The following is a 12,671-nucleotide window of genomic DNA, read 5'->3' as shown; positions in this document are numbered from 1 at the left end:
GAAGGATGAACTGCAGCTCTCAATGCATTCCCTATGAGAGGACATGAGAGTTAGCCTACTTTTCAAATATTCCTAAATTAACTGGAGACGATATTGATTTAAATAAAAATATGTTTCCAAATGTATGGAGTGTCTTTGTCAACATATCTTCTTGTTTTCTCAATAGATGGTGTGTTTCACATTTAATTTGCCAGTCGGATGGGTTACCCATAATGTTAACAGAGTGGAGAGGAGCTGACAGACAGATAACCTGTCGCTCTTCCGTGACGTGTCTGTCGTTAATCATTACAAGCGGCGCCGGTTTTGAATAGACGATTCTCCGTGTATGTGGTGAATGATGTGAACATGGCTTGTTATATGAATGCTCTACCTGCCGCAGAGCTCCGACGGTACAAAGAGAAATTACAACTAGTAGGTTTAGCGTGTTGCCTAAAAGTAGCTGGGGAAATCGGCGAAAACTTCTGGGAACTCAGATTACTGGGGAAATGACCCAACTAAATGGCCAGACGTGACATATCCCGACATCGTCAATTATCTAGTGGATTCTCCAGGTTTGTATTAATAGCCTATTGGAAGACTGCCATAGATAAAATATAAAGCGCTCACCTTGCCACGGATGTTCACTCACCATTCGGAACATGTGTGCACTGTATTGGTCCGTATTTCTCAACGAATAAGTGTTTTAATCCAGTCTGTGCCTGAACCCCGTTCAATTTCCTCTTATGCATTGAGTGTAATACCAGCTTTCACCTGATGCGCTCCGCCAGTACACTCATTACGGAATACAGGGAATTTCCGACACAGACGGGATTAAAACACATATTTATTGAGAAATACTGATTAATGCAGTGCACACAGGTTCCGAATGGTGAGTGAACATCCGTGGCTACAAGGTTGGAACTTTATATTTTGCATTTGTCCATGTGCGGAGAAGTACAGGCTTTAGAGGAGGATTTTCAGTGACTATAACGACATTGCGATCAAGACTGTCATGTGATGAATGTATTTTAGAAAAAAGATACATACTAGGCACTGTGCGTGTATATTCACATATCATGCCTAGGAATTCATCTATTTTATTGCAGTTTTCATACAATGTATTTATTTCAATTTAGGGAGCTGCATCAATAGGAATAATATAATAAATGACTGATTGCAGTGTAATCCTATGTAATCCTGTGCTCCTCAGGTGATTGTGTCTGACTTCTTGATATTGTAAATCTAAACTGCCATAAATCCAGTTGTAGTGTTTCCTTTAACATTTGAATACTTTTTCCACTTGTGGAGTTCCCAAACCTCTTCTGAATGGTTTCAGGGGTCTATACAACCCACACAATGAAGAACCATCGATCCCTGGATGCTCATATCTTCTTCACAAGTGGATGGGTGCAGCCAATACTTCATTTGGAACCAGAGGGATTGAATCACATCATTCTTAAGGCCAATGTTAAGCCTTCCTGGAAGGTAACCGAGGCATATCATAATGCCTGGGTTGCTGTCAGCATGGATGGGAGCATAATTGTTGCTCATTGCATCACAGCATGACGCGTTGTCAGCTTGTAGATCGGCTATTTTCAGTGAATGTTCTCCCCGGATGGTGGCTAAAGACGTGGCTAGCCTGCGGACTGAGACCGGCTAATTTGCATATCCTCGTGAATATAAATTAGCCATGCGGTCTTCTGCGGACGGACAATGGGGGTATTTTGTTATACTTTATTGGAGTATTTTCAGTACTTTTACTTCTACTCCACTACATCTCAGAGGCAAATATTATACTTTTACTCCACTACAATTATTTGAAAACTTTAGTTAAAATGACAAGTTACTTTATAGATTTGGATTATTATTATAGAACACACATTAACCACTTCAGCAGTAGTAGATGAATGGAGCAGTAAAGGAGAAAGGTGCCAGTCTGTGTTACTCAGTTCACACCATACACTGTTATTACACTGGGCGCTCGTCCTAGTCGCTCAAGCCGTCGCTGCGAATGTCGCATCTTTCGGAATATATTGGGATGAATGTGTGACGTATTATAATGCGACAGAAAAAAATCAAGATCTCTGATGCTAGCGGTTTTGATACACTGATGGAGTATATTATAGTATATTGTGGGTAGTATATCGAGATGACAGATATGGGACATTAAAAAGGACAAATTAAACAAATGGGACAGTTTATTAGAACACAAAAAAAATCGCTACAGCTTCAGTAGTTAACCAGTGAAATGACGGTATTTTACAATGCCTCTCATAGAGATTGCATTGAGAGCTGCAGTTCATTGTTCTAACGGACCCCGAGTAGCGGCACTGTCTCAAAAGTGGGCGTGAATTTGTAGGCCTTCCGTTTCCGCCCGTGTGTCTCTATGGATCACACGACGGTCGTCCATCACGACCGTCCGTCATGGATGAACTTCAACCTGGTATTTGCACTTTCTCCATTTACAGTCCGTACATCTACATAAACGTTCATATTTCAAATATAAAGTGCTTACCCCATGGCCACAGATGTTACAATTATGTACGGCCACTCCGAAGTACCCGTATCTTCCGTATTGTTAAATAAAAAGCATTTTAATCCGATCGGTGGCCATTTTCTCCGTATTTCTTCATATGCTTTCAACCGAGCGACCCTATTGTCTGGGAGGTGTACTGCACTCTAATACATTATGAGGAAAATGGCCACCAATCGGATTAAAATGCTTTTTATTTAACAATACAGAAGATACGGGTACTTCGGAGAGCCCGTACATATTTGTAACATCCGTGGCCATAGGGTAAGCACTTTATATTTGAAATCTGAACGTCTATGTAGATGTACGGGCCAAAAAGCGAGAAAAACCAAACACCATGTTGAAGTTAATCCATGACTGTCATGATATGACAGTCATGTATCAGGGCTAAAACAACACCTGTTTGACAACACAACTTAGAGCAAGGTTCGTTACACAACGTGTCAATTAAATGCAGCGTTTAAGCTTCAAATATAATTCATGGTTCGCTAAACAAGTAAATCAATTTGCTACCAAAGTATCAACACAAATATACAGTGAGTCTCAGTCTACACAGTACACAAACCTACCTGGTGGTTCATCAGACTAAGTACCAGCTGGTTGATGTGATCTCTTTGATCTAGCCGCGACACATCACGTGGTTCTGGTTCAACAAGGGTTCAAGCATGGAGCTATGTTCAACGTTGCAACTAATAATGTTTAGTAGTGTAGTGGAAAAAGTACTCAATGTTTTACTTAAGTAAATCAAGAAAATATATTATTAAAACCTGGTCAAACATTGGCCAAATTGTCAAATAACATAAGGAAGGCAAACATTTTTTAAAACATTTATCTGTGGAACCAAGTCAAACTGAATGTAATACCTCAACTCCTATAATTCAAAGTGCTTATCAGGGTGGGTGGTCCCTAGTTCAAATATGATTATTTTTGGGGTCGTGGCCTGAAAAGGTTGAGAACCACTTTACTAGAACAATTAAAGCCTGGGTAAGTAATACATATATTTTAGTATGTTGTTCAAAATGTATATGTTAAGGTCTTGTTGTTGTTATTATTATTATTATTCCCATCTGCATTTTCTTTCAATAATCATGCCCAAGTATTACATTATCCAATAAATATGTTGGTGCAAATTAATGTGGTTTGCTCATACAGACAAAGTCACACCAATTAGGTCTAATTTTCTAAATTAATATATTCCAGCCAGGCAAGGTGCTGTTTTCTCTATATCCATGGCTTGTGCCTATTTGATCACGAAGGGAGGCTGAGTTTCCCAACACTAGCAGGGGATTGTCTTGGAAAATTGATGTTGTTTTGCGTCTCGCCACATGCACACTAGGTCATGGCCTTATTGATGCAGGGCACAGAAGAGACACAGTACAAATCACAATACAATATTAGTCCCTTGTCCGTTTTCTTTCAGGCGTGTTCTGAGGAGTCCCTCCCGTGATGTAAGATTTTAGTTTGAGACATTAAGATAATACATATGGGAGCTACTAAGTCTGATTTAAGTCTGTTTATGCATGAGACATGTTGTTACTGTATGGAAGCAATGAATTTAAGACAAGCAGAGAAGTTATGACTCATTTGAAAGGAAGATGAGATGAATGGCAATTCCCCTCCATGGGGGCACACTTAATTCTGACAGCATGATTCCTTAACCAAGGCAACAGCCGAGACATAGAGGCAAATCAAGCCCCAGTCATGGGGGGGGGAATCATGCTGTCAGTGTCGGCTACACTGTGATTTCCAACAATAGACATACTTGCTTGCCCGTGTTGTGAATCGCTAAGAAAAACAAAGTCAACCGCATTGAGGCTGAGTCCTTTTTCATTACTGCAGCAGATGGTCATCACACGATCAACCTCCTGTTCTGGGGAGCCAGTAGTCTCTGCTAGCTGTCAGGGAAAATAACCATAACGCTGTTGTCAGTCTAGCCGAGCAGCTTGCCTGATGAAAGCCAAGACCCTCTGAGGGCAATGGCAGCCTCTGGTCTGGTTCTGCCATGTAGGCCACATGCGTGTGTGTGTGTGTGTGTGTGTGACATTTGATGATTTCTGCAGCCACGTCTTCCTGCAGGCCTGGGGTCACTTGTGGCTCTTGGATACCTGATGTCACTCTTCTGCATGGGTTGTCAATCACCACTGACAGTGCAATGTTTGTCAAATGGAGTCAAGAAAGAGGTTGAGAGGTGGCGTGCGGGCACACGTGTGCGCGCGCGCGTGTGTGTGTGTGTGTGTGTGTGTGTGTGTGTGTGTGTGTGTGTGTGTGTGTGTGTGTGGGGTGATAAGTCTATCTGTCTACTCTTGGTACTGCACATAATGTATCATTGCATAATGTGATTTGTAGTTGTTGATGTTCTACATATTCTCCATGTTTTCTTTATAACTTCAAGGAAATGTGCACTGTCTGCAGCCTTGTGCTTTACTCCCATTCTGCCTTTTGATAATTAGTACGCTGCACAGTAAAATCCTCAGTGTTCATTTAACTGTGAGAGTATACAAACAGAGACAACTGAACTCTCACAGATACATTAACACTGAGGATTTTACTGAGTACATTGGCTGTCCAGACATAATTTTCTCATCTAGAACAAGGCCACCGCTTATAGGTAAAAGTATCCACTTCAAATCCCAAATCCAGCATCTGTTTACCTTTCATTTGAAATATGGGTTGAAGTCCTGGTGAAACCTATTAAAAACATTCCTTCCTCTCCTATCAGTGAGGCCAAATATACTGTATAGGTTATACCTGCCCTTGAGTGTGAGACCATGCATAATCCAGCCAATTAAGGAAGAAGGGTGACAGCTCATTAGAGAGCTAATATAAAGTGAGGGTTCGCCACTTCTGAAGACCGCTCTCAGACCCCTCAGAGTGGCGGGGCACTGATAAGGACCCATCTACACGGCTCTTCAAAGGATCATGACATGTTAAAGAAGGGCTGAATGTAAATGGCTACTTCAAGAGATGTTGGTATAGCTATACTTGCTGTGCGCTAGATACAGCAGCAACACACACGCGCGCACGCACACACACACACACACACACACACACACACACACACACACACACACACACACACACACACACACACACACACACACACACACACACACACACACACACACACACACACACACACACACACACACACACACACACACACACACGCACACACACACACACACACCTTCAACCCCCAATCGCAACTCAAGGCCATGTCTGAGTAATGAGAGCTATTTGTGTTCAATTTGTACAGTTCATCCATGTACTGTACAAGTGTCTGTTTTACAGCCTTTTGTGCTTTTATTCAATGTTTGAATGCAGTCAGAATAAACACACAATGTGGAACATTTATTGGAATTAAGCGATAGAGTTTTTACTCTTAGGGGGCCAGAGTAAAATATGATATATAGGCTACCACATATTTAACAATAATAGACATACATTGTTTTTTTTTTTTTATGTTTTATAGGCAATATCTAGCGTTTTGGGATTTTTTGACACATTTATGATGTGATTGTGAAATATGATATGAAAACAATGTCCTGCGCTATCAATATTCACGGTTCAAGTGAAATTATAACGTTTTGTTATTGTATAATGCTCTACTTAGAATTTGATATAACCGGGGTGATATAAAATTAATAATAATAATACATTCTATTTGTAATGCACTTTATATTTGAACCTAATCTGTGCTACAAAGTGCTACATTTCAAGAAAATGAATGAAGAATTAAAAATAATTAACAATAAAAAAACAATAATACACAATAGTGAAAAACAATAGTATTATTGTTAATATATATTAACAATAATACTAATAAAGTTAAATGAATAAAAATCAGATCAAGGCATCAATACGTCAATCTAGGCAAGTGCCTTGTTAAAAAGAAAGTTTTTTTTTGTAATTCTGCTGATCCAATTCATGCCACTGGATGGCGCACAAGTATTTATATTCAGCTCGAACAAAGTATGCTCATTTTAGACTCAAATTAGACATAATATAATACATGCATGTCGAATCTGCCATGGATGCAACGGCCATGTTATCCACCGTGAAACACCCTTCATCTCGGATTAATCAGCGTGCAACGTGGAAGAAAGAAACCCTAGCAAATAAATTACAACCATTGAGACTAGTGATATCTGCCGTCCCATGAGGCCCCCCATGAGCTCACAACATTGAGCTGATTAATATGTAAACAAACTCATTAATCCGTTAGTATGCTGTCAATTGTGAAGTCCTCGGAGCCGTATTGCTGTCTGTAGTTACTCTATCTATACACACTGAAAGTAAGGGCGTGAATTGCGTCTCCAAAGGGAGTCCAGCTGGGAGGACTCTCCTTGGTAACTGGAAGACTCGCCCCAAAACACGCTCACCCCATATATTTTTTTCGCGGACCGCTTGCCCCCAGTGGTTCTTGTATTTGGATGAGGTTACACATAAATGTAAGGTTAGGCATAGTTTTACTTAGGTTACGTTTAGGAATAGGCCTACGGTTAGGTTTAGGCATAGTTTCACAGAGGTAACGTTTAGGAATTAGGTTAGGTTTAGGCATAGTTTTACTGATAGGTAACGTTCAGGAATAGGGTTTGGTTTTAATAGGCATAGTTTACTGAGGTTATGTTTAGGAATAAGGTTAGGTTTAGGCATAGTTTACTGAGGTTACGTTTAGGAATACCACCTGGTGGGGACCGTTCCGAGGTCGCCGGATTGGCCCCGGGGCGACTGTGTTTTGGGGCGAGCGTTTTGGTATTCCTCTCCTTTACACTGGCGATTTGTGCGCGCACTTCAGTCTGCGCGCTGGTGCGTATAGAGAGAGACAGACAGACAACAGCCTGCTGACCAGCGGTATGGACGGCACAGGTAAGCTCCCAGATCATTGACTTTTTCTGCGACACAAATTATGTCTTTGATTTGCTTTTGAACAACTATAAATAACTGGAATAATTAGATATGGGGGGCGATGATGGCGCATATGCAAATGAAACTTGTAGTATATAGCTGAGATACCTGGGGACGTTCTGACGCATAATTATATTGCACTGTAGGTGAATTTACATTACATTGAACCTAGAATATAAAAATGAATGCCCACAATAGGTGAATACTTGCATTTTACGCACAGTATTCTCTCTCTTACATTTTACGCATGTCTGGCGTACATTATTATTTATTTGAGCAAACTCTGCAAAAAAAAATGTGTTCTTACACTATTCTCTTACATAAACACGCTTCGATGAATTGAATGAAATACACAGGACCCCAATGGAAACAAGCCATAGTGATTTCTTAGGTTTCATCCTTTTTATAGCATCCCTTTGTATTGAACTGTAATGTCTGTGCTTTTTTTTGTTGCAAACTGTTAATGAAGTATTCAATCAATCAATCAATCAATGTGTCTCTTAAACCACCAGGATTGACTTCACTGGCTGTCTAAAAGAGACCCTCCTATAACCAACTAAGACGCACAGGAGGGAGGGGAGCGAGAGTCAGTGCGTCTATGTGTCAGAGGGTGTGTGTTTGAGAGAGAGAGAGAGAGAGAGAGAGAGAGAGAGAGAGAGAGAGAGAGAGAGAGAGAGAGAGAGAGAGAGAGAGAGAGAGAGAGAGAGAGAGAGAGAGAGCATCACAGAGAGAGGGAGCGAGAGAAAGAGAGAGAGGGAAGGAGTAAGAAGACTGGACCAGGTGATCGAGTCCTATAACAAACCTCCAAGGGGCTCCAAGGGGGTAGCATCAGTGTGCACCAGGATCAGAGATCCATAGTGATCCTAGATCCTAAAGATCCTTTTCTCAGAGGATCAGAGAGTTCCAGACCATGCATGTGCCAAAGCGCTGCCCCGCGGGACCCTCGTGCGCCCCCATGCTGGCACCGCTGACCCTCCTCTTGATGGGCTGCGGCGTGGCTCTCTGCCTCGGCCAGCAGAACAACGAGACGGAGCCCATCGTGCTGGAGGGCAAGTGTCTGGTGGTGTGCGACTCGAGCCCCTCCTCGGACGGCGCGGTCACCTCGTCGCTCGGCATCTCCGTGCGCTCCGCCGGCGCCAAGGTGGCGTTCTCCGCGGTGCGCGGCACCAACCACGAGCCGTCGGACATGAGCAACACGTCCACGACCATCTATTTCGACCAGGTATTGCTGTCTGTCTGTTAGTTTAGTTACTCTCTACACCAGTGGTTTTTCCTCAACCTGTGGGTCGGGACCCCCAGGGGGGTGATGTTGGGAGGGGGGGAGGGGGTCCCCAGATGACAGTGAAGTGAAAATGTAAGGACTTTTAAGACTAAAGACCATTACTGCATCAAAAGTAATCAACGAACTATGCTATGAAAACGGGCCAAACATTGGCGAAATAGTCAAATTATATAAGAGAGATGCAAAAATTGTGAAAATAGCTGATGTGGCCGAGCTTGTAGATCTGCTATTTACACAATATTTATGTCCATGAACTTTTGCAGAAACACGGTTCAACAAACATATATGTTTATCTGATAGCTATAGAGCCATCAATGTAGGTGATGCATAGTATTCTCCACTGTTATTTATTCCTTTCATGTCTCACGCCATAGACCATAGAGCAGGGGTCTTCAACAGGGGGTCCGGGACCCCTAGGGGGGTCTTCAGAGTTACTACAAGGGGGGCCGCCAAAATCTTCGTGTGATATGATTTAATTTTGTTTACATTGACCACTTGAACCCTCTAGCATCCCTTTTCTGAGGAGAACTTTAGCCAAAAATATCAGATCTACAAGCTCACAACCCTTGCCCTGCTGCGAGGCATTGTGAGCTTGTAGATCGGCTATTTTTGGCAAAGAGGTATAGGTGTAAAGGAGAAAAAAAGAGCAGACCAAGTAAAAAATAAAGAAAGTTTAATCTGAAACACAATTTTATACAATATAGAGGGGGTCCCTGCTTCATCTCTCTCTCAGCTAGGGGGTCCTTGGCCTGAAAAACGTTGAAGACCCCTGCTATGTAGAGCCATTGACTTCGGTGTGATGCGCAGTATTTTCCCACTGTTATTCATTCCTTGCATGTCTCACGCCATACACGTCATATTGGCCGTGGACCAGGGGTCTTCAATGTTTTTTTTCAGGCCAACAAGGACCCCCTAGCTGAGAGAGAGATGAAGCACGGACCCCTTCTATATTGTATAAAATGGTGTTTCGGAATAAACCTTTTTTTTTACCTGGTCTGTTTTTCCCCCTCTACACCTAGGCTATAGCCTACCTCTTTGCCAGAAATAGCTGATCTACAAGCTCACAACGCCTAGCAGTGCGAGGCGTTGTGAGCGCCCCTGTAGTAACTCTGAGGACCCCCTAGGGGTCCCGGACCCCTTGTTGAATACCCCTGCCGTATACTTTGCTAACTTGACCAGAAGGTGTTGTTCCTCTCATCATATGCATGCAATGCAGTCGATATAATCCGTAATAATTGCGTTGTTAATAAGCCAAGCAATGTCATTCTGTTCTATTGTGAGAACGGCTATATATAAAGATGTTGTGCGTATAACTCTCATAATTAGCAAATGTAAAATCATCACATTGGCGTCTAGGGCCTGCAGAAGAAACGTTCTGTGTTTGCATTGGGTTGGGTGTTCCTATAGCAGTGTTTTCAACCCTTTTCATATCAAGGTCCATTATTTATTCGGCATTTGAGCCGCACGGATTGAACCATTTGATAAGATTTAGACTCTCAGACCCAAGACTTTTATTTTGTCTTTGTTGGATACGACTTTGTCCACATTTCCATGCTGTATTGATATGGTAGAGAGATGATCAAAATAACAGTTATTTAATTAAGTAATGCAGATGTTTAACAATAATTTAACTCTTGAGAGCGTAAAATGCTCTCACTCTCACACACTCAGGAGTTAAAGATCTCTATATAGGGTCCATTTGGTTACCAACTCTCCATCATTTAGCTGGGGACCACCTGGAACCCCCTCAAGGACCACTATCTGGTTGAGAACCACTGTCCTATACCTTTAGGTATAACAGCATGAGGTCGTATAGCTAATTATTTATTCTGCAACAACATAAGAAGAATCATCCCAAATGTAACTGAAAGGTATCCTAAAATATTTCTCGTACAGGGACCAGTGTGTCACTGTGTGTGTGATATTTATTATTACACGGGACAATTTTGGATAATTTTAATCACCGTATGGTTACAGTCATTTGGGATGTTCAGTTATAACGCATGTATAAACAGCGCCTTTTCGTTGTTTTTCTTCCTCTTCTTTTGACAGGTTTTAGTGAACATCGGCAACCATTTCGATCTCAAAGCAAGTGTTTTTTCAGCACCCAGAAGGGGGATCTATAGTTTCAGCTTTCACGTGGTGAAGGTCTACAACAGACAAACCATACAGGTGAGCAATGCGATGAACAGTTTGTGTTCCTGCTGAGAAACACACACTGACAATGAAAGCTGTGCCACCAATGCAGACTAGACTCTCAACCTGTGGATCGGGACCCCCCTGTGGTCAATTTAAGGACCTTTTTAATACCAAAAAAAAAAGAAAGAAAGAAAAGAAAAAAGACCATTGCTGCATCAAAAATAATCAACAAACTACTATAAAATGGTCAGACATTGACCAAATTGCCAATTAATATAAGAAAGAGGCTAAAATTGTGAAAATAGCAGATCTACAAGCTCACACTGCCTCGCATGGTGAGGCCTTGTGAGCTTGTAGATCTGCTATTTTCACAATTTTGGAACAGAGTCAAACAAAAATGTATAATGCCTCAACTCCTACATTCCAAGTGCTTATCAGGGTGGAGGGGTCGCCAGTTCATATGATTATTCAGGGGGGGTCCCTATAGTTCAAATATGATTATTTTTCGGGGGTCTTGGCCTGAAAAGGTTGAGAACCACCGGACTATAGAGCACGGTATAACTGATTCATATGACCTTTGTCTCCTCCTCTACAGGTGAACCTGATGCAGAACGACTACCCCGTCATCTCGGCCTTCGCCGGCGACCAGGACGTGACGCGAGAGGCGGCCAGCAACGGCGTCCTGCTGATGGTGGAGCGCGAGGACCGCGTGCACCTGAAGCTGGAGCGAGGCACCCTCATGGGCGGATGGAAATACTCCACCTTCTCGGGCTTTTTAGTCTTTCCTCTATAATCACTTTGGCTTTTTAGTCTTTTCCTCTATAATCTGATTTGCGATGACCCGGTTCTGACCCGGTTCTGATCCTGTTCTGACCCGGTTCTGGCCCCCGGTTCTGACCCGACTTCGGACCCGGTTCTGACCCGACTTCTGACAGGTCGACGAACGAAATGACAAATATATAAAAAAAGAAACCATGCCATTTATTTTGAACAAAAATACTGTCAGCCATCCAAGGACGCCGACGAATATCTGTCTGTACCCACACTCGTTCACTATCTAGTCAAATATGAACGTCTTCTTGGAGTTTCATATCTATCCACATCCATCAACTTTTAAACGCAATCTGGATGATTAACCGTTATTGATCGGCCTGTGACGTATGCTTTGTTGGTTATTTGGATTTTATCGCTTGGAAAACAAACTCTTTTTTTTGCCAAATAGGCAAACAGGTGCACCTGATGGGCAACTGGCTGGACGAGGGAAATGAGTGGAGGAACTTATAATCCTGAACAGGCTGAGTGCGTTATGCTCTATTTTATGTTTGTATAGCCTTAAAGAATATGGTTTCCGTCCAAGTGAGGTTTATGGGATTATGGACATGAAGAGAAGAAGTGCTTTCACGCCCAAAGCATTTTTTTTTTTTGCACGAATGGAAGTCTTTTTTTTTCTTCTTTTTTTTTGTGCTGATGTCCATGGTGTTGCGTTTGGATGCAGAACATATTGAAAATAAGCCAAATGTAGGCCGCCTACTATTCAGAGTTTATTAAATGAGTAGTTCACCCAAAAATATTACTTATTTTCTATCAATTAAGCACCCCATGAAGCCTTGAATTCATGGAGATCTTTTTTTGTTGCATTCCTGATCCAATAATTCACCTAAAAAAAATCTAATTTTGGCTCAGGAATGTGGCAAAAACAAAAAAAAATCTCCATGAATTCAAGGCTTCATGGGGTGCGTAATTGTTAGAAAATAAGTCATTTTTTTTTGGGTGAACTACTCCTTTAAAAGAGAAAAAAAGGCGTACATATTTCAGCCAACGGAGACAACC

At 41.9% G+C, this 12,671-nt stretch overlaps 1 protein-coding gene across 1 annotated transcript; it reads left to right on the top strand.

Annotated features, from left to right (window-relative positions):
- Positions 1-8,330: 8,330 nt before the first annotated feature.
- cbln2b (cerebellin 2b precursor) lies at positions 8,331-11,934 on the top strand (the record flags this gene model as incomplete). The annotated part of the gene is made up of 3 exons (XM_084048376.1): positions 8,331-8,642; positions 10,755-10,874; positions 11,437-11,934. 3 exons carry the CDS (start codon positions 8,331-8,333, stop codon positions 11,632-11,634), a joined length of 630 nt encoding a protein of 209 aa, XP_083904502.1. The 3' UTR covers positions 11,635-11,934.
- Positions 11,935-12,671: the final 737 nt, after the last annotated feature.

Source organism: Gymnoscopelus microlampas (genome assembly GCF_963454915.1).
Source record: "Gymnoscopelus microlampas genome assembly, chromosome: 22".
In the NCBI taxonomy this organism is placed as follows: domain Eukaryota; kingdom Metazoa; phylum Chordata; class Actinopteri; order Myctophiformes; family Myctophidae; genus Gymnoscopelus; species Gymnoscopelus microlampas.
This window is presented reverse-complemented; position numbering and strand designations above follow the sequence as displayed.